The sequence below is a fragment of the Rhodnius prolixus genome, unplaced genomic scaffold (assembly GCF_049639745.1).
Source record: "Rhodnius prolixus isolate KJV_2025 unplaced genomic scaffold, Rpr scaffold_13, whole genome shotgun sequence".
Lineage (NCBI taxonomy): Eukaryota > Metazoa > Arthropoda > Insecta > Hemiptera > Reduviidae > Rhodnius > Rhodnius prolixus.
In genome coordinates, this window is record NW_027411583.1 from 4,935,389 (window position 1) to 4,957,061 (window position 21,673).

At 31.0% G+C, this 21,673-nt stretch overlaps 2 protein-coding genes across 3 annotated transcripts; one reads left to right on the forward strand and one right to left on the reverse strand.

Moving 5' to 3' along the window:
- Positions 1–625: 625 nt before the first annotated feature.
- Positions 626–3,278, reverse strand: LOC141447978 (cilia- and flagella-associated protein 300-like). Of its 2 annotated transcripts, XR_012454736.1 has the most exons (7): positions 2,971–3,278; positions 2,787–2,868; positions 1,677–1,746; positions 1,411–1,580; positions 1,165–1,337; positions 831–1,084; positions 626–754 (listed from the first exon to the last, which is right to left on the reverse strand). XR_012454736.1 is itself a non-coding variant. In XM_074115973.1 (6 exons), exons 1-6 carry the CDS (start codon positions 3,075–3,077, stop codon positions 886–888), a joined length of 801 nt encoding a protein of 266 aa, XP_073972074.1. In that variant the 5' UTR covers positions 3,078–3,277; the 3' UTR covers positions 626–885. The 2 variants fall into 2 exon arrangements, 1 of the variants encoding a protein (XP_073972074.1); XM_074115973.1 differs by having other exon boundaries at positions 626–1,084; positions 2,971–3,277.
- A 70-nt stretch (positions 3,279–3,348) lies between these two features.
- Positions 3,349–19,992, forward strand: Karybeta3 (karyopherin beta 3). The gene is made up of 23 exons (XM_074115959.1): positions 3,349–3,508; positions 3,766–3,915; positions 3,998–4,224; positions 4,298–4,394; positions 7,709–7,813; positions 7,897–8,022; positions 8,124–8,335; positions 8,452–8,574; positions 8,654–8,762; positions 8,849–9,002; positions 9,390–9,499; positions 9,600–9,700; positions 10,602–10,719; positions 11,528–11,654; positions 12,066–12,239; positions 12,341–12,532; positions 12,972–13,084; positions 13,189–13,329; positions 13,783–13,932; positions 14,542–14,749; positions 15,691–15,853; positions 15,980–16,199; positions 17,167–19,992. Exons 1-23 carry the CDS (start codon positions 3,428–3,430, stop codon positions 17,257–17,259), a joined length of 3,294 nt encoding a protein of 1,097 aa, XP_073972060.1. The 5' UTR covers positions 3,349–3,427; the 3' UTR covers positions 17,260–19,992.
- The last annotated feature ends 1,681 nt before the right edge of the window (positions 19,993–21,673 follow it).

Sequence of the window (21,673 nt, forward strand, 5' to 3'; positions counted from 1 at the left end):
ATATAGGAAATTAAGAAACATAAAGATCAGGAAGAATACAAGAATAATGAGGAATCAACAGGAGTTGATAGATGTCACGCAACTATCATAGTAAGGACTAAGTAAGGAATTTGACCGCAAAGCTCAACTATGGCGGTGATGGACAAGGAATATTTATTTTGAAGGAAAAAAGAAAGACCTAAGAAAAAAAATGAAAGGCTAAGTTGAGGACATGAGTCAGATTACCGGCTGGAAGAAAGAACATGCAAAAGATGTAAAGGTTAAAGGTTACCACTAATTGTTGAAAATTACTGATAAATAAATACATATGTTCCAGCACATCATCAAATATCTTCTCTCGTTCTTTAGAATCTATCAGTGTACAAACAACACTGCGTTGTGCGATTATGTGCGACTGTCAATGAGTGTATGCTCTCCGACTTGGTCGATAAAACGTAAGTTAAGTAGTGAACAGGTAAAATGAACGCTGAGGTTATACTTTACACCGAAGCTAAAAGCGGAGTTAAGTACTTTTTGTTTCCAATCCCAAAGAATAGTATCATCGAGGGATTCAACAGCTGGTAGTCGGAAGATTTACAACAGTCATAGTGAACTAACTATATTTTAAATATAAAAAAAAAAGTAATTTACGATCATTTTTTGAAGGAAACTTCATTTTATTAAATATCTCAATTTTTAATACAATTTGACTTTTCCTTTCATCTAATTACATAGCTGAACATATCCGCAATAAAGACCATGATCTAATATAGAGCTAATAATAAAAATACTTTCAGACGACAAGGAATATGAAATTGTAGAATTTTTTTAGTATAAACTAAAAAACCTACCTACTATTTATACTTTAGATTTTCCAGTAGAGAAATTTTCCTTTTAATGTAGTACTTATAAAAAAACATTTCCACTGTCCTGATGTGTAAGTACAGCCACTTGCCTTTTAAAATCATCGATGATAAGATAAACAACATTTTGTTTGTTGCCAGGATCAACAGGGCAAATTGCTTCATGATCTTTCCCATAGGCAACAACTTTTAACACTGTAGTTCGTATGTTAATTTCATTTTCTTTAGCTCCACGATGCACACTAAAATTTTTAAAAAAAGTTTAAAATGAAAAGAATCTCAATTTTTTATTCATATCACAAAATAAACCAACATTGCTAACCTAATTAATTCTTTATAAGTTTCCCTAGTCATATCTAAATATGGTTGAATTTCAATTTCTTGCTGGCAATATTTACCTCCTAAGGTAAAAAGCATCATAAGTAAGAATATGAATTCCCGTCTTTCAGACGAAGAATACAGGTTGAAATATTCACTACTCGGATCAAGAAATAACTGGAATAATAATTAAATGAATTAACTGTTTATTAGGAAGCACCACAAGATTATGCTTTAATTAATTACATACAGCACGTAGATTGTCATTGACATAAAATCCATCAATTGTTTCCTCCATACACTGTTTAATAGAACCTTGATAGGTGATACCATTATCAGGTGCAGTAATTCTACTAAAAAAATCCATGGAAGTAACAGTACATGGAATTTGTTGAAAACTTATTTCATTAGCTGGCTTTCCTAAAAATATTTTTTTTAAATAAATAAAAGTTTTAATAAAGCTTAATTTAATAGGAATAAACATAAAACCCAGATGTATCATCTTAACTAACTTACTTAAAATGTTCCATGTTCCTGACTTCACAGTTTCAAATGTCGCGCAGACGTTGGGATCAGAAAAAAATGACTAAAACAAACAATATTTCTTAAGTGTGAAGGAGATTCGAAGATTATTCTTTAATAGTTTAATTTTTTTTCATATGGAATTTAGTGACGGAATTGAAAAGAGAAATTTATTCAATTCTGAGACATGATTTAATAAGATGTAGCTCAATATTTTGTTAGAAGAATAACGATGAAAAAGTTAGAATTCCTACATCGTTGGCTCATCCCAAGTTCATCACCGCTTTTCATTGAGAAGTTTTAGTCTCAATAACATAAATAAATGATTAAGTATCGTAGAGCTACCGGAACAGCAACATTTTTGGTGAGAATGTGACAATATAACCAAATATTCTGTTAAAAGTAGTAAATCAGAATGCATACTTTTTTATCTACTTACTGTAATAGTTTTAGTTTTTATTGTTTAGTGTTTTTGTGCTTAACCCACGGTCGATAACCAACAATTTTTAAAGAAACAGTCCAACGTCTAACACAATTGGTCTCAAATCGTTAATGTTATGTTTACTATCAGACCATATAATGCGTTTCTAATAAGTTATTGTTGAATCTCTTATGATTCTCACCCATAGGAAAAATAAATCACTCAATGCTATTGTGGGGCTTCAAAGATTTACTTTAAAAATGGAATTACATAATTACCTGGATTGTTCACAAATAGTAAAGATACATGTGATAAATGACAGGCATCGTTTACCAATTCTTGAAACTTTTATTCTGCAAACGATCTCCTGTGATCGCCCAGGTGGAGCAAATCATAATTTATAACGCGAATACTTTGGCGATTAAGTATATTCCTGAAAGTCAATTTATAGAAAAATGTGCTTATAGGTAATTGATAGACTAGAAGGAGTCCTTCTCTTCCAAAAAGGCCGTAACTAGGAATGAAACAAAAAACCCAAATGTTTGAGAACATTAGGCTCCAGATAAGTAGCTCTAAGGTAACAAAAGAACACGCTACTGTTATCTATAGGTTTAGGAACTAAGATCGAGTCAGTTGACTATTAGTATGTATTAAATTTAACAACACTACATTAAAAAATTTACCTCAACAAATTCTTGCTTTTGGCAAGGAAGAAACTTTTCATTAAAGTTGTAGTATTTAACTTTAATGTTGCCTTTAAGGGACCTGAAAGAATGTATTATCAATTACTTATACCTCAAATAAGTCAGAACATACTACAAAAATGCAAAACTACTTTTACAAATAATAAGTAATAACCAAGTTTACCACTTCATTAAGTAAGTCAAATTGGACTTCTTTTGAAGACACTGGAATTCTTTTTTAGGTAAGTGTACAAAATTAAAGTTCCCGCTCTGCATTTTGTTTCCCGCCATTTCTAATTTTTTTTATTTAATGACGAATTAAAATAAAATTAAAGTATTAAGTTAAATTTAATTAAGTTAAATTTACATTAAATGGCTTAATAATGCGTTTTTTAAGTGCAGCATACGTTGTTTATATTGTATGCATAGCAACAAGCAATTTACAATCTCTTTATTAAGGCACAAAAGTTATTAGTTTTATATCTTTTTTAATTTATATTTCATAGTTACATATATTTAAAACAAAATATATCATTTTAGTTGTAACACTTACTTAAGGTTATATGCATGAAATAAAGAAATCGTAAATAATAGAGGTGGTGCTCTTTATAACCCCCAAACCCTTTTGGATGTAAGTGAATATGGCGGCAGATCCGGAGAGATTTCATCAAATTTTAATTTCTCTGTTAAGTAGTGACAATGACATTAGGACTCAAGCAGAGGTATTTTAAATATAGTATAATCAATTGTCTAAGCTTTATTAAAGCCTTTTTTCAATTTGGATGTAACTTTTTACTTCATTATTCGTCAAACCCCATGTGTCATTAGGCGCATGGTTAAATTTCCTTGTAAAAATAGTTGTTAATCTTGCTGAACTTTGTTATCATTTATATGCTGATAGACATAAGTTACACCATTAATGAAGTAAAATTATAAATTTTGACTTGTCAGTAACACTTAAGAATTTATTGCTTTACAGAAATCGTACAATGAACTCCCTACGGAAACAAAAGTGCTGCTTTTATTGAATGTTATACAAAATGTATCACAACGGGAAGAAGAACGTCAGATGGCAACAGTCCTGCTACGGCGGCTCTTTTCATCCGAATTTTCAGAATTTTATCCTAAGGTTAGTAGTTGTTCAACATAACATCTGTTTCATAGGTTTTAAAGATCTATTTTTAGTGTTCTTTGGCGATAATCTTTTGTAGATACCACCAGAATCACAGCTGGAACTCAAGAGACGTGTGCTGTCTATTTTACAAACAGAACAGTCGGATAACTTAAGACGTAAATCATGTGAAGTTGTAGCCGAAATGGCTAGGAATTTAATTGATGATGAAGGCAATAATTCATGGCCAGAGTTTTTAGAATTTCTTTTCCAATGTGTTAATTCTAATTCACCAATCTTGAAAGAATCTGCCCTTCGTATGTTCGCGTGAGTAATTCAGAGTTCATTTGTTTTCAGTGATTTTCATCTTGGCAATATCTAAAACCCTTTTTGTTTATAGATCTGTACCCGGTGTTTTTGGTAATCAACAAACTCAGCATCTCGATCTGATTAAATTAATGTTACAGCAGTCACTTGTTGATTCTACGTCTTATAATGTGAGTCATTATTTATTCTGATATTTGATTGCACTAAACGTACCTTTAGGTTGTTTATTTCGATTTTTAAACTTATTACTATTTGTTGCGTAATACTCACAAACATTGGTGATTTTTAATTGAAAATTGTGATAAATTTTAAGTGTTAAGAACACAGAGTTGATTCTAGACAGGGTTCCTTTTTTTTATGTGGTTAGGTTCTGTTTTTGTGATATCATTTGGAACCGTCAGCATTTTAAGCACATTTCTGCCAGTGTAACCTTCTCATTTCAATGCCGTCACCCGTACAGTGTTTTCTCGTTAAGGGTTAATATAAAGGACTGCATGATGCAGAGGATACGAGGAGAATTTGAACCTGATATTTCGGGCTTGCAATTGTACCGCGATACCAACTGAGCTAATGCATTCCCTTTTAAGCTATTGTTCTATGCGAGGACTTTACAGCTGAAGTTTGGACAATTTCGAGGTTTCGTAAAGATTGCAGTATCTCAACCTCCAATTAATCCTTATATAAAAATTAAAGTTTTAACTGTAATTCACATTTCTTGCAATACATTAATATCCCAAATATATTTCCCAAAGTTTAAATTCATACTTTACATTCCTTACCCAATACCATGTTTCTTCTAAAGTATTCATAATATTTAAAAAAACTGGTGAGCTTACTTAAAGAAATACAGTTTATAAACCTCGAAATATTCCGACCACAGACGGTAGCGGTTTTTAAGAAAGTAGGCACTCAGTTTGTTTTGTTAACTTCACAATGTTAGGTTTAGTGTGTGTACTTACTTTTTAAGTTTGTAAGCTATTCGAAATAGTTCTTTAAATTTCAATTATGTGTTTTAGCCAGACCATCCCTCGACGGTTTTTTCTTTTTCAATTTTATTGTAGACGCTTGCCACTCTTTCAAACTTCCATAACCGTCCGGTATCCAAAGTTTCTTCACTCTATTTTCTTGGTCTATCCACCTCATCTGCGCTTTCTCAATTAATTGAACTAGTGTTTCGCATTTTACCTTGATCTGATCGTAATTTTCCGATTCAGTCTCTGGTGGCCATGTCATATAAAAAAAAAACAATATTAAATAAATGAATATCTTATTAACTCTTTGGATACTCTGGTGCAAAGTAACAAACAAATGGCCTAACAGAGAAAGTTTTCTTCAGGGATTCCGAATGTTAATGATGGTTTGTTTAGGATTGTGTATCCTTAGTGAAACTCACTGAAAGTGCCTATATTCTTTGACACTCAACGGAGTTCAATCGCGTATTTACGTTGTAGTTTTACTCTCTTCCCTCTTCAAAAATCGATAGAAACAAAGTGCGCTACTAGAATATATTAATATTTAAAATGACCCCTTGAGTCATTATTGATCATTAAAGATCTTATTGAGGCAGACGTGTCTTAAATGGAGTGATGGCGGCATTTGAGAAAATAAGCAAGGTGATAGTCTGTTGACGTCAGAGCGAGTTTGCCTAACTAGAGGGGCCTATTTAGTGGCTAGGCACTATCTCGTCTGCGGTTTGCAAGCGTTGTGCGGTTCTCTTCATCATCGCTTTGTTAAGAAAGTTATTGGATGTGAAGTCATCACTTGCTGCCGATTATTCACTAGTCATGACAACCTAGAATCTCATTAAGTAGACTACGTAATCTGAAAATGGATTTTATGTCAGACACCAAACACAAAATGGAATTAGAAAAAAATCTAAAGCATTTAACTGAAAGCATTTTGTATAAAAACTGATTGTAAAAACAATTTTAAAAGTAATAATAAGATAATAATAAATTCCTTGATATGAAGAGAAAAAATGAGAATTTTCTATAATTGCTTTCTTTCAACCCAGCCTTCTCCGTATTAATTTTTGGGCGCGAAAATAATTTCGGATACAAAAAGTTCACTCTCTTAAATTTTTACTGTACACGGATTGTACTGGTGAATTTATTAGTGCAATTCATTATTTTAATTTAAAAAAATTATCCCAATTAATTTAAAGTAAAAAAGAAGTAATAAATAATACTTTGGAAAAAGACTGCCTAAATACTTATGCTTCTTTTATTTTCAAAACCGTATAGTGTCTTTTATTTTACTTTAACAAATGATTAAGGCGAACGAAGAATAATTTAGACAAGTAAATGCTGTTAGCAACTTGCTGTTGCAAATCAATTGCAAAAGTTGGGAAAGTGGGCGTAAAAAAAAAAGATGAAAAGATTTTCATCCCACGTACTTAATGTTCTTGAACTTTTTTAGTTTCTCTTACTCTATTATTTCTAGGCGATCGGTGGCAAATATTGAAAAAACAGCATTTTCAGAAATTGTAGCCTTTTGGAAACAACGTAGCGTCTTTAGCTTCAATCGATTTTTCATAAATGAAGTGTCATTCTATTAGAAGTTTTACGTAGATATGGCTCATTGTATACTGAGATCCCGTGATCGAATCCAGCAAACTGTCCAAAGGCCGGCATTGTTCTAAAAGCTCCGCTCGCCTATGACCTCAGATGTTGAAGCACGCACTTTAAATTAAAACAAAAAAAATGATAACTCTTTAAATCTTCTCCCGATAATGATAAAAATTAACAGGCTAGAGCTTCTTTACATACCATCCTGCTCTTACACCTACCTACTAACGGAAAATACTCGTATTAATGTCATGTCGTATTCGCAGTGCACTTTTTCTTTGCTTTTTTAGGGAGAAATATTGTAATCACCGTTTAATTTTTTTATTTATTCAAAGAGAAAGTACTGCAATCGCAGTTTAATTTCTCTTACTTTTCTTTAAAGAAAGTTCTACAATCGCAGTGTCATTTTTCTTCCCCTTTTTTAGAAGTTATTGTAATAGCAACTTGATTTCTTTTAAATTCTTAAGAGGAAGTAATTTAATCACACTTTATCATACCAGCTCTTAGAAATTATTGTAACCTCAACTTTCTTTCTGTTATCATACTTAACTTTCTTAAAGTCTGATTCTTCTTTCCGCAACTTAGTATCGTTCACCCATAACTTTTCTTACAGTCTAACATAACTTCGTCAATGTTTCTAAATTGCTAAAATTACGAATTTGCTTTTTATTTATTATGATTCTTGCACTGAATATCATAAACGGGTCATTGTTTATTCATGTAAATAAACATAACAAGTAAGTTACAAAAATAGTGTAGTGCTTACAGCTTAACAGACGTAAAATAAAATATCTTCTTCCACAAAAAAATTCAGTCAAGTAATGTAAATTGTCTGCTCCTATTGACATGCTTCAAGCGGCAGATTTATAAAGAGTTGTATTACCGGTACAGTAACTAAAATGTATGTTAATTCACAGGTAAGGTTTCAAGCAGTGAAAGCAGTGTGTGCTTTTATTATGTTACATGCCAAAGAAGACCAAATCCATAAATTTTTAATCGAATCATTAGCACCAATTATTCAGGTAAAGAAGTACATTCTTTCTATTGGACGAATAGGTTTTTCAAATGAGTTAAAGTATTTGTTTCTAATTATTATTATTATTAGGTAATTGCTGAAAGTGTAGAAAAGAATGAAGATGATTCCTTGCTGAAATGTTTGATTGATTTAGCTGAAAGTGCTCCTAAATTTCTTCGTTCTCAATTGGATAGTATCATGCAAATGTGTCTTAAGGTATATTTCATCATTATTAATCATTAATGATTTTTAATCTTAATTAAAATATTAAACGTATTAATTTTTTTTTTTCACTGGCCAAATTTAAATAATTGCAGGTAATTTCTAATGAAGACATGGACAATGCTTGGAAACATCTCGCTTTAGAAACTTTAGTAACTTTAGCAGAAATGGCACCAGCTATGGTTAGAAAAGAAGCAAGTCAATATATACCAGTACTTATTCCTCTTGTTCTAAATATGATGACCGATTTAGAAGATAATCCTGAATGGAGTGTATCTGATGAAATTGTTGAAGATGACAACGAAAGGTAAAATTTAGTTAATTTCTTTTGTTGAGAATTAAGAAGCTAAGCCATATAACGACCTAGGTACACTTCGACATATTGGGTTAGGTATAATCTATTTTTTTCTTTCTTTGTTTTAGTAATAATGTTGTGGCCGAATCAGCGTTGGATAGGTTAGCTTGTGGACTTGGTGGGAAAACAGTGTTTCCTCAAGTAATATCTAATATACCACCGATGCTTAGCAATCAGAATTGGAAATTTAGGTACGTAAAGATTATTACTTCAATTATTTTCTTCTCATACTCTTCGTCATTTCGGGTAACATCTTATTTTCCACCCTAGACATGCTGCTCTAATGGCAATCTCAGCAGTTGGCGAAGGATGCTTTAAACAGATGGAATCAATGCTGCCACAAATTATGGAAGGTGTTCTTAATTATTTACAAGATCAAGTAGGTGTAATGAAATTATTTTTTGTTTTAAATTATAATAATTTTTTAAATAAATTTCCAAGTTTTTTTTCTATATTGTTTGATAGCATCCAAGAGTTAGATATGCTGCTTGTAATGCAATAGGACAGATGTCTACTGATTTTGCACCATCTTTTGAAAAAAAATTCCACAGTAAAGTTATACCTGGGCTACTGATGGTGCTAGAAGATGATCAAAATCCAAGGGTGCAAGCTCATGCAGGTATAAAAAGAAACAAAAGTTAAATAGATTGATTTTACAAACCGTGGCAAAGAGTAGATTTTTTCAAAGTGGCTTTTTGATGGTCTCGATTTGTTTTTAGTGTTCCCTTTATTCTTGTAAGCTTCTCAAACAGCACGGTCTGATTTTGTTTATACTTATCAGAACAAAAAAAGATCTAAGGGGAAAAAATTGAATATAATAATATAGAAAGGTGGGTTTGGCGACCGAGACAGCTATAACACTTCTCTAATATCCCGTTAAGCGTACCTTGAAAGATGAAGTAGGATGTTTTATTCTGTGCTATTTCTATTGTAGACACCGATTATCCAGAAATACTAATGATTATTTCCCAAATTTAGTGTACCATAAATGTATTTGTAATTTCAGGTGCTGCACTCGTAAATTTTAGTGAAGATTGCCCAAAACCAATTTTAATTCAATATCTGGATGAAATCATGGCCAAATTAGAGGCCATTTTAAGTGCAAAGTTTAATGAGGTATTACTACCTTCATTTACATTCTCTTTTAAATAATTATATGAGATAAAATTAATTTATATTTTAGAATTTGTTTATAATTTATACATTGTGTCGTTAGCTCGTAGAAAAGGGTACTAAGCTAGTCCTAGAACAGGTTGTCACTACAATCGCTTCAGTCGCCGATACATCAGAAGAACAATTTATGGCATATTATGATAGGTTAGTTTCTTTTTTAATTTTAATTGTATAATTAGAAAAGTGTTTACTGTTTATTAGTAATTTATGTATTAAAACATAAATTAACACAAGCTGAGGCACAAGTCCAACCTTTAGGCAATATGTTTTGACTTGAATGTTTAACGCTCTCCTGCTTATTCTGACAGTTTCCACTAATACTACTTTTTGCACTTCAGAAAAAAAAAAAATTAACAGAAACTGTGGAGATAATAATTCGGCAGTATTTATGATTAGGCAACTGTTCCAGAGCCTCCATCAACTGCTGGTATTCCTTAACAATTTCCCTCATTTTTATTACTGAACACGCCACACTCGCATTATTATTTTCTGTCTCATTTATGGTTATATTTGCCCTGTTATGGCCTTACGTTTAATATCAGTAAAAATACGTTGCGTTGTATTTTCTCTCTTTCGTCTTTTAAAATTCTGCGCCGAGAGTACAGAGAATAGGAAGAGCTCACAATTGGATGCTCCAGATGGTAAACAAACCAAGAAAACATGCCCAATGTCTTCTCACACATTCGCAATATGTTGGATGGATTTAATAGTCCTTTCACTGAGTCTATACATAACGGGCAAATCAAATTCTTACAAGGAATACCCCATATATGCACTTATTTCGATCGCCTGGTCTTGAATGGTCACTCTGATTAGAAAAAGAGCGGAGACAGCAGGTTGTCATTGGCCATTATTATTTTTTTGTACTACACACAATTATTTGAGATTGGAGATACTAAATAGGGCACAATTCACAACAGCTCTTAAAAGTTTTTTTTACTACTTTGGCAAATCAGCCATCTTAAAATTGTTCTAAGTAAAAAACGTTTTGTCCTAAAATTATTGTTACGCCATTCTTGTTGATTTATCATTTTATTGTTTACAGACTTATGCCTTGCTTAAAATATATAATATTGAACGCCAACACAGCTGAATTAAAAATGTTAAGAGGCAAGACAATAGAATGTGTTAGTCTAATTGGATTGGCAGTTGGAAAAGAGAAGGTATTTTCAGACATTTTGTTTTTTTTTTATTCTACTAGTGTTGAATGATGTTTACAATCGCTTTTAAGTAATAATCGAATCTAATGACTTGCTTATTGTTCTTAAACTTAATCAGTATTTAATTAATCATGGACACAAGAATTCCCACAACAGTTTCAGATCATCTTACTTTTACTAATTAAGATTTGATGTGAGCACTAAGTGTTTGATATCATCAAGTTCTTAGCATGTCTTGCATAAATAGAGGGTCTTTAATATTGAGCTAGATATTGATGTAGTTCCACAGGCAACTTTCAATGGTTATTTACCAAATGCTTGATTACCACGAGACTCTTTAAACCATGGAGGATTTCCCAATTTAGTTAGTTTTACATTATAGAGGTTTAATTACCTGTATCATCCCATTCTACTCGATATTTCACTTCCGCTGAAGGGAGATATATAGATATTTTCACCCGATTGGCAACAATACCAATATTGTCACGTTTATACCAAAACAACTTTAACAAAAATGGAGTGGATTTTCCAGTTTTACCAACAAAGTTTTAATATCATTGAATATTGGAAATTTCTAATCCTTTCTATAGTATTTATTATTATTGCAATAATGTATATCAGCAGTTTTGGATAAAGTTAATACATCATACTAATTATAGAGCTCATTTGCTTTTAATAGATAACGATCCGGCTTGAAAGTCAATTCCGTATTTAGATTCATTTTATTTTCAGATTGTATGCATTAGTATTAATTGTTAAAAAATATCCTATTCTCTCTTTACTATTAGAATTAAAATATTATACTTCACAGTTTATGAGAGATGCTACAGAAATCATGGATCTACTGCTTAAAACTCATGCTGAAGGTGAATTACCTGACGATGATCCTCAAACGTCATATCTAATTTCTGCTTGGGCCAGAATTTGTAAAATTTTAGGTTAGTTAACTGTCATTTATATATTATAATAAAGAAATGATTTCCCTTATTGTCGGATTTTACCAAATGAGATTATTTGAGTTGTGCTAAAGTATGTAATGTCTATCTGCTAAAATAGACATTACTAAAAAATTTTATTTTGGCGTATCACTTTTTCAAATGTCGATTTTTGTTTTCTGATAATGAACGTAGCAAAACTAATTCATGTGATCTTCGTCGTAATTTAAAAAGGAATTCGATTCATTAAAAGCTATAAGAACATTTCATAAGACCTTAAACTTCGTCGAACAAGGAATTGTTGACTCAAGAATTTGTAAATCTACGATAGATGTCAGTGGTGTGTGAATAATGTGGCAGGAATTTCAATTGGAATACCCTGTAAGTTATATAAATCACTTGTGTTCTTTGTAGGTAAACAGTTCCAACAGTACCTGCCTTTAGTAATTGGTCCAATCATGCGGAAGGCTTCACTTAAACCTGAAGTGGCACTTATGGATAATGAAGATATGGATGAAGTATCCGGTGGGGATGAATGGCAGTTTGTATCATTAGGTGAACAGCAAAATTTTGGAATTAGAACAGCTGGTGAGTAAAAGTACCTTATTGAAGGATAAATAAGTTTCTAAGTGTATTTATCAATCAACATTGCTACTGAACATTTTTAATTCTATTAATACTTTTTTTAGGAATCGAGGATAAAGCTTCTGCTTGTGATATGCTTGTATGCTACGCTTTAGCTTTGAAAGAAGGCTTTGCTGATTATGCTGAACCGGTAGTGAAATTAATGGTACCAATGTTGAAATTCTATTTCCACGATGGTGTTCGAACAGCGGCTGCACAAAGTCTTCCATGCCTGCTGGATTGTGCTAAAGTAAAAGGTACATTTTATAATTTCCTCTTCACTGTAATATTTAGTCTGCGTAGAGAGAACTGGCCACTTGTTAAGGGATCGCAGCATAACCTCTCAAACATAATTATTAGTTTACTGTCGAATAATTATTATTATTCTAATTATTATTGTGATATTATAATATTTAATATATTTGTACAAATTCTGGCTCTGAATATGAGAATAAAATTTAAAATTCATTCATTCATTTATTCATTGAAGCCCAGAGTTTTTTTTTTTATGCACTGCCCTCATAAGGACAGAGTTCTTACTTTAAGGACACTTACCGTACAGTGAACTGTAAGAGCCGGCAGCTGTATTCGAACATGGGATTTGCGCATGGGAATCCAATATGCAAGTGCCAGTGCCAGTGTGATAATGAAAATGAATCATTATGATAAAAATAAATCTTCCTTTGTATTTTTAAGGTACAACATTTCTGAAAGGGATGTGGGATTATATCTGTCCAGAATTATTAAAAGCAATTGAAACAGAGCCTGAAACGGATGTCCGACATGAACATATGTTTTCTTTAGCCAAGGTTTGATTTTTTTTATCATTATTATCTATTTCTTCATATCTATATTGATTCCTTCTTTATTCTAATTAATTAAAATATGTTTATAATTCATTTTAATTCCATAGTGTATTGAAACTCTTGGTAAGGGATGCATGAATGAAGAATCTATGAAAGAACTTTTAAGAATATTAGATGTATTACTGAAGCAACATTTCGAACGAGCTACTGAAAGATTAAACAAGAGAAAGGATGAAGATTACGATGAAGTAAGAATATTTAACAGTTACTTATTGATTGAGCAATTCATAATTATCATCAGGAAGAATATTTATTTTTACTTTTTCTTTCTCGTAATAGGAGAAAATATTGCTATCGTGATCAAATTTTCGACGTCGAGTTTTGCTTAGAATTACTCTTTTTTGAAGACATTTGCGTACAAACTTTATATTTTATTGATTCATATTCCATGTGACCTGACCGTAATTGGCAGTCAAAAACCAGGGGCACCTCTATATTGCGATTTCTCATTGCAAGCATGAAGATCTATAACATACACATTACATATCGTATAAATCTATAATTTTTATTTGAAAGATTTTTTTTTTTCTAGGAAAATTCGATTAAGGCATTTCCCACCGGAATTTTTACTTTGTTTTAAAGGAAATGAATTAATATTTCTTTCATGCCTTGTCAATAATGTGCTCAATTTTTATTTACAGATTGTAGAAGAACAATTAGAAGATGAAGATACTGATGATAATTATACATTAGGAAAAATTGCTGACATACTTCACGCACTATTTGTCACATATAAAGAAGAATTCTATTCGTACTTCGATTTGATTGTGGTGCACTTTATTAAAATGATTGTAAGGAGTTGTTTGTTTTACTAAGATTATTTGGAACTATAGGTTTTTAGGAAGGTGCCCTATTATAGGGAAGGAGGGAGGGGATACTTTCATCGGTTCTCAAAAAGTGTCAAGATTGAGATCTTCAGCCATTTTTTTAATTGTTTTCTTAAGTCCTAACAAAATCTATTATGAAACGAGAACTTTTTAGCTAAAATATAATAACCAAATAATGATGGCAGGAAGATATAAATTGGTGATGGTTGCAGAGCCAATTTCTCTACGATCTAAAATAACGTATGTTTGTTAATAGAATGAAGTTGTCTCTAAGATATTTATTGAGTGAAGAGGTTTTTCGCTCTGCTAGAGCTAATGAGTTAGTGTTCGCCAATGGGTAATTGAGAACATTAATGCCACTAAAGACTAATTCTGTACTGTGTGAATGTTAGAGAAAACAAAGCGCGCTATAAAATTTATAAAATTACAGTATTAATAAAACTAATAAAACAAAAATTGTAGGATGGCTTTGTTTATAAAAAAAAGGGCAAAAATTGAAAATCTCTACTTAAATTTAAAAAAAGGTAATATTAATTAATTTTTTGGATTTTCTAATTGTATAAATTATTACAGGGTAGCGATCAGCCTTGGTCAGATCGTCAATGGGGATTGTGTGTATTTGATGATGTAATCGAATTTGGAGGACCTGCCTGTGTTAAATATCAACAATATTTCTTACGCCCAATAATTGAAGGTGTTTCTGATAAAAATGCAGCAGTCAGGCAAGCAGCTGCATATGGTTGTGGCACGCTAGCAATTAATGGTGGACCAGCTTTTGCAGGTAATTTTTCTTTATCTCGTTTGTGATTTTAAAGATATCATGAATGAAAAAAAGTAACTCAATAATTTGTTTTGATAATCAAGAGCAATATTTACGTTCTTGCTTAGAACTGGAGCTTCAAAAGATGTATTTATTATTTTTTTTAAACAGAAAAAAAGAAACAGAATAATCTCCACTGTAGGAGAACCAAAGAACCTAAAAATAGATCTGTGAAAAAAAACTCAGGCCTTTTTTAAAACAAGAATTCTTATGGCCCTTAATTTGCTTTTGAGCAAGAAATTTTGCAATTATCCGTCTAATGGAAATACTTTCTCCTCTCCTCATTATGGTTTCACCTGAGAGTGAAGATTCTTCTTATTCCTGATTTTCCACGTACAAAGTACATCAAAATTTCCCAGGATCTACCATCAGCGGCCAAATTTTTTCATGAAGATTGTTGACTTGGCAAAATATAGTGATGACAGATACCTATAATCCATTGGTATTTCCATTCTGAAGACTTTTATCTAATTTAACATTACAGAATTCAGGTAGATGTTGAAGAGTGTGGAAGTTGTTGCATCCTTACTTAAGCCGTCTGATTTTTCCTTACTCAAAACCATGATTTTTTTTTTTAGATATTTCTTTGCCAATCGTACGATCATGCTAAATTTTCATATAACTTACCCATCTGAATTAATGACTGCCCCTTATTTTTTAAAGAGTTTATCTACAGCCTTGTTATCGTTAAATTGGTGAAATTGAGTTTTGACAGGTATCTAGTACTAAAATGTTTTTCGGGCATGATTGTATAAAAACAATTTTGGTTCGTAGCTGGACAAGATGATTTTTTCATAAAATCCTTCTGTACTTTTATACATGTTGAAAAAACCTTCTTGAAAGAGGCCATCTTTTTTTTTTTTTTGAAAGTTAATAATTTGTGTGTGGTTTCTATGTTACAGCTACGTGTGCAGAAGCTCTACCAAGATTAGCAGAGATGATTAATGACCCTGAATCTAGATCGGAAGAAAATATTAATCCTACAGAAAATGCAATATCCGCTGTTACTAAAATACTGCAACATAACAATTCAAATATAAATGTTGATGAAATTTTACCTCATTGGTAAGTACTAATTGTGAAGTCCAGTTAAAATAAGTATTGGGGAGGTTTTTTTTTTTTTTTCTTTGTTACCTAAGTGAGAAAATATTTTAACATATTATATCATTATTTTAAAATTAATTTTTCTAGGCTCTCATGGTTACCCGTCTGGGAAGATACAGATGAAGCACCTTATGTATACGGATACCTCTGTCATTTAATAGAAACTAACAATAGTATAATACTTGGGCCAAATAGCAGTAACATTCCTAGATTAATCGCCCTAATAGCAGAAGCTTTCTATAGAAATGCCATACCTGTAGATCACCCTGTTGCGCAAAGGATGACAAATATTGTTAGACAAATACAGGTAAATAAATCTAAATTATATGAGGGAATTTTAATATTAATTATTTAGGGAATTATTCACTGATACAAAACTTGCCAATCCCTTACTTTGGTTTCTCTAATCAACTTCTTCTTCTGATGATGTATCCTTTGATGGGCGGCGTGAATAACATTCTGAGCCATCCTACTTGTCACCCGAGATTCATGATAAGAATCCCCTTTTGCCAGTGGGCAGAAACTCATTAACCTTGCTTCATTTCCGCTTCCCATTCTCAGATCATGGACACCTCATCGAAATCAACCAACATTTGGATTCTATTCCAAGCTCTTCTCCAATTACTTCCTCGAATTCAATCCCTTAAATCACCTCTTTCCCAAGATCCGCCTGAGAAAGAGCATTTCTACAGTCTAACATTTTGCGATCATACGCACTTCAATTCACAGAGGAACATATGCAGTAAGTTTCTCTGGCTACAATGCCCTGATCACTCTCCCCAAGATTCGAAATTAATAAAAATATATCGTACTGTACAGGTGTTTGGGCATTGCTGCTTTCTAATTTGGAGTGGTTTATTCAATAGAAAATGTTTTTTACTTCTCTTTTTACTGTTCAGTAAGTCCTGGTAGTTAATTTTGCCAATCAGCGACAATGTAGAGAAGTGATTCTTGGTTATTTGGTTGAGATCAAAGCTTAGTATTTAATTAAATTCATAGAAAATAAATTATATGGGTGTCTTATGAATGATAAGCTCAAAGGATAATATTTAATATAACCCTTGTATAAAAAAAAATTATGCTTGTTTGGTGTTATTTAATATTAGCGAAGGTTATATTTTAAAACATCAAACTAGGTTGATAAGCAATGGAACTGGGAAAAAATCCCTTCCTTACCACAATTGCTACATTTCGTTGTTGTGACTGCCAAAATACGCCAATTAGCCCACTTTGGGAGATTTTAATTAATTTTAATGCTTGATTTATATTTTCAGGGCAGTGGTGAAATGTTTCAAATTTGTATAAGCCAGTTAACATCGGAACAACAAGTTGCTCTCCACGATGTGCTCAGCAGTCCAAACAAATAAGAATGATATATTTTTCTTTCCTTTATATTTTTAAGAATAATAGAAGAAACAAAAATATTTCCACGAATCCTTTTTATCCCTAAGACAATTTTTGATATTTTTCTGTGATTATTAATTTTTCTTTCTTCGTTTTTTTTGTTTTTTAAGAAAAATTTTTTCGACCATTTTTCAATTAATATAAATGTTTTAAAAATATTTTTTAGATCTTTTAGATATTGTATAAAATGTTAGTTAAAAAGGAAAAAAAAAAAATAGTTAATTTCAGCTTTATGTAGGGGCGTTATTTCATTGAAATACGACATTTAAAATAACAATAATTAAAAGTAAAATAAAAATATTTTTATACAGAAAAAAAAAGAAAAAAGAAACTTTTGATGAACTGGGATGAAAAGAGAAAGAAAAAATCCGAAAGGCGTGTCAGTTAATTATTTATAATCAATTGCAAATAGAAAAGTTGTTGTTTTCCTGTATCTTGTATATAGTTCTTTAAAAAAAAAATGGGAAAAATCTTATTAATCCTTTTTTTTTTAAATCACAAAGAAATTCAGGTTCTAGATTTAGCAAAACATGGGATGTATTGCTAGTTATTTTTATTTTTTTTAAAGTCCGTAATTATTCTCAAGTATCTTGCTTTTTTTTATTGAGTTATGTTTCTATTATTCTCATAACATTTATTTTTATTCGTTAGAACAACTCTATAGGGCAATGTATAATATTAAAAATAACTGTTAATTATGAATTGAGAATACTGTAAAAATTTCCAGAAATGTTTGTTTATACCCTTAAAAGTCTTAACATCCCCCCAATAAGAGAAATTTTTTGTGAGGAACTTCCCATTACTCCAATCACAATTCTTGAATCTGGCATGGAGAGAGCACGGTGCTTAAAACCTGCTAGATTTCGTATGTAATTATTTAATTAAAGGCATTTTCATAATATGTGGGCCAATTGAAAACAAAGTAGGAAGCGGAAAATAAAGCCACTAACATTTAGGTAGTTAATAGAATGTATCTTTAAACTTGAACGACAACCAAATAAAATAACAAAATATATATTAAAACTGAACCACTGGAAATGCCACACATTAATGCCGAGAAGCGTTAGGCTTTTGAATGTAGGTAGTAAACAACAAAATATGTAAATAAAATAAATGTATTTTTGTGAATAGAAAAGTATACGTGAAAGTTTTCTTCGAAACATTTTTTGACCATTTGTACAAACAAAATCATTCAATGTCTTCTGCAAATTCCCTCATTTGCGGACAAAATTCCAACGTGTTACGAGAATTTGTCAAAAATATCACATTCTGTCCGCTAAGGCATACTTCCTTTTTTTTCAATGGCCTTCTCAGAATTTCATGCCAGCTTCAGTGACAGATTCAAAATCAAATGTATTTAGAGATTTTAGTAAACTTCCGCGTTTCAAAAGTGATTTAAAAATATTAACTTTCGATGAACCTGACACTTATAGAATCACATCAAGAGAGCTGTCCAAAATTAAGGAAAGAATAGATTCTGTGATAAGACAGTAACCGAAAGACAAACATTCGCCAACAATACAGGAACCTGACTTTAATTTTATTAAGAAAATAATCCTTAAAATATTTAATTCAGAATCACGATCCGATATTTTATCATTCAATATTTTAAAAAAAGTTGTTAGGAACAGAATTTTCATGCAAGATTCAAGAATTGTTAATACACTTCAGTGATATTTAATAAAAGTATATCAGCCGTCAATAATAATAGGTTCTGAAACAAATGAGAGATGTAAAGATGCTAACGTTTCTTTCTATTTAATATCTTATGCTACACTAGAGATAGGATGTGTAAAATGATGCTTAATGCATCTCTAGGTATTGTGTGTAATAAATAAAATATGATGCATTAAACAAAAAAGCATATCACATCTATGTGCCTTGAATGGGATATTAAATATATCGAAACTTGGACATCTTTACATGTTTTATACGTTGCTGCTTTCATAATAATTACAGACAAATATTTAGTAAAATGGTAGCAAAATTTAAATAGGAACCTTGTCTAGGAAGGTTTATTTCTTATTCATATTGCCTTAAACCGTACCAAATTTAAAAAGATTTGGTGTTCCTAACATTTATTGCTATTTATTATTAGTGCTTTCGAATGCTTTATTTTTATTATGTTATTTTTAATTTAATGGATTCTAATTGCAAATGATTACATATTTTCTTAGGAATGTATATATTTTTTTTTTTTCTTAATTTGGTTATTATATTATTATATTTTTAAAATAGTTTCAGAGCTTTTATACAGTTGCAGTTATTATATTGAAAATCGTTATTAAATATGCAAAAAAAAAGTATTGTTAAACAGGCAGATCATACGATATATCAGTGAAAACGTATGGGATGTACCTTTTTGAATTGGTTGTATTAGTCATAATACAGTTTTTGTTACATTTCATTTCGTACAAATAAGGTGCATCAAAATTTAATTTGTTTCATAAAATTCCCAATGCGAGAGATAAATAAACATTATAAAATAAAGGTATTCTTTTTTTTTCAGTGTAAATAATCAATTCGACAAATACACTTTGTATCTACTATCTTTTTAGGCCTAATTTAAAATTGTAAATTTTTTGTTGTTTAAAAAAAAAAAGTAAGTTTTCAAAAATGAAAACAAAATGCATAAAATTACTTTTTAAATTTGTGCAAAATCTGAATACAATGAAAGATTATTATTGAAGAAATAATGGATTTGTTTTATTGCCAAATTACCTCTCCCTTAAATTATTTCTTTTCTTTATTATAATTTTTTAAATAAATCTATATATACATATAGGTAAATATAAAAATGTACTTCTTTATATAACTTTAGCCAAAACTATTACATTCTCAAGTTTTAAGCATTCATTTGAAAAAAAAAAGGATATTTGTATACAGGGTGAACCAGTAAGAATTGTCCATAGGCCTACTGTATGTAGTACATCAAAAGTGGAGTTCAATGACGTATTGGCCAACTTCATATTTTCCTCTGTTCTTGAGTGACACTTTAAAGTTTTTTTCTAAAATCATTACTTTTTTCCAATAAAAATGTTATTACTCAGAAAGTTTTAGTCTGGATTCGATTCTGATGACACAGTTAGAAAGGCAGATAAATTTTCTAAAAACTGACTTCATTTCGAAGCATAAGTTATTCTCCAAACAGCCTCAATCTTCCACCGAATGCTGGAAAAATAAAAGTAATCGAAATTTTTAAGAAAACTCATTCAGCCCTTACGTGATCATTATCCGACCTAGGTGCTGGCACTTTTTGTAAAAGTTTCCTTGTTTAATGGGCTTTCAAACGATGTATTATTTTCCATGATTCCTTTTATCTTCGTATGATAATAAATTACGTTTGTATTACCAGAAAACGTGTTCACGAGCACTCAACAGTGTTATGGTACGATAGAAAATTTTGAAACCAAGGTAACAGATAAGTGAAGTTTATTTGTAAGGCCCTAGTTGTACTGGTTAATACCTAATTCAGATACAACGATTATCTGTTAGAGGGTTCAAAGGGCGGTTAAGGCTTATTTACATTTTTTTCTTTTTCAACAGTGTATTGTGTGTGAAATTGTAATTTAGAGTTAATACAAACTAGGTATATGATTTTTTTTGTTTATAAAAATAGTACTTGTTTAAAATATTTCCTAACATTTTCTCAGATATTTCAGAATTTAGATTTTTTTTTTTTTTAGTGCAATTTGTAACTTTTGACTTCCTAATTTAAGGACAGTCTACATTAAAATTGACTACTGGTCCATCTAAAAGAGTTTTCAATGAATTAAACAACTTGATAACTAACACTGTTGAGGCCTCGTGAACACGTTTTCTTGTAAAACAAACGTAATTTCTCATACGAAGATAAAAGGAATCCTGGAAAATGATATACCGTTTGAAAGCCCATTAAACAAGGAAACTTTTATAAAAGTGACCAGCACCTAGGTCTGATAATGATCACGTAAGGGCCGAATGAGTTTTCTTGAAAATTTCGATTACTATTATTTTTCCAGCATTCGGAGGAAGATTGAGGCTGTTTGGAGAATAACTTATGCTTCGAAATGGTATCAATTTTTAGAAAATTTATCTGTCTTTCTAACCGTGTCATCAGAATCGAATTCGGACTAAAACTTTCTGAGTAATAACATTTTTATTGGAAAAAAGTAATGATTTTAGAAAAAAACTTTAAAGTGACGTCACTCAAGAACAGAGGAAAATATGAAGTTGGCCAATACGTCATTGAACTCCACTTTAGAAGTACTACATACAGTAGGCCTATGGACAATTCTTACTGGTTCACCCTGTATATTAAAGTGAAAAATTCGTTTTCTTCTGTTTCCGAACTGGCTATCCGAAAATTAGTTGAGAATATTCTCTTAAGAAAATGTA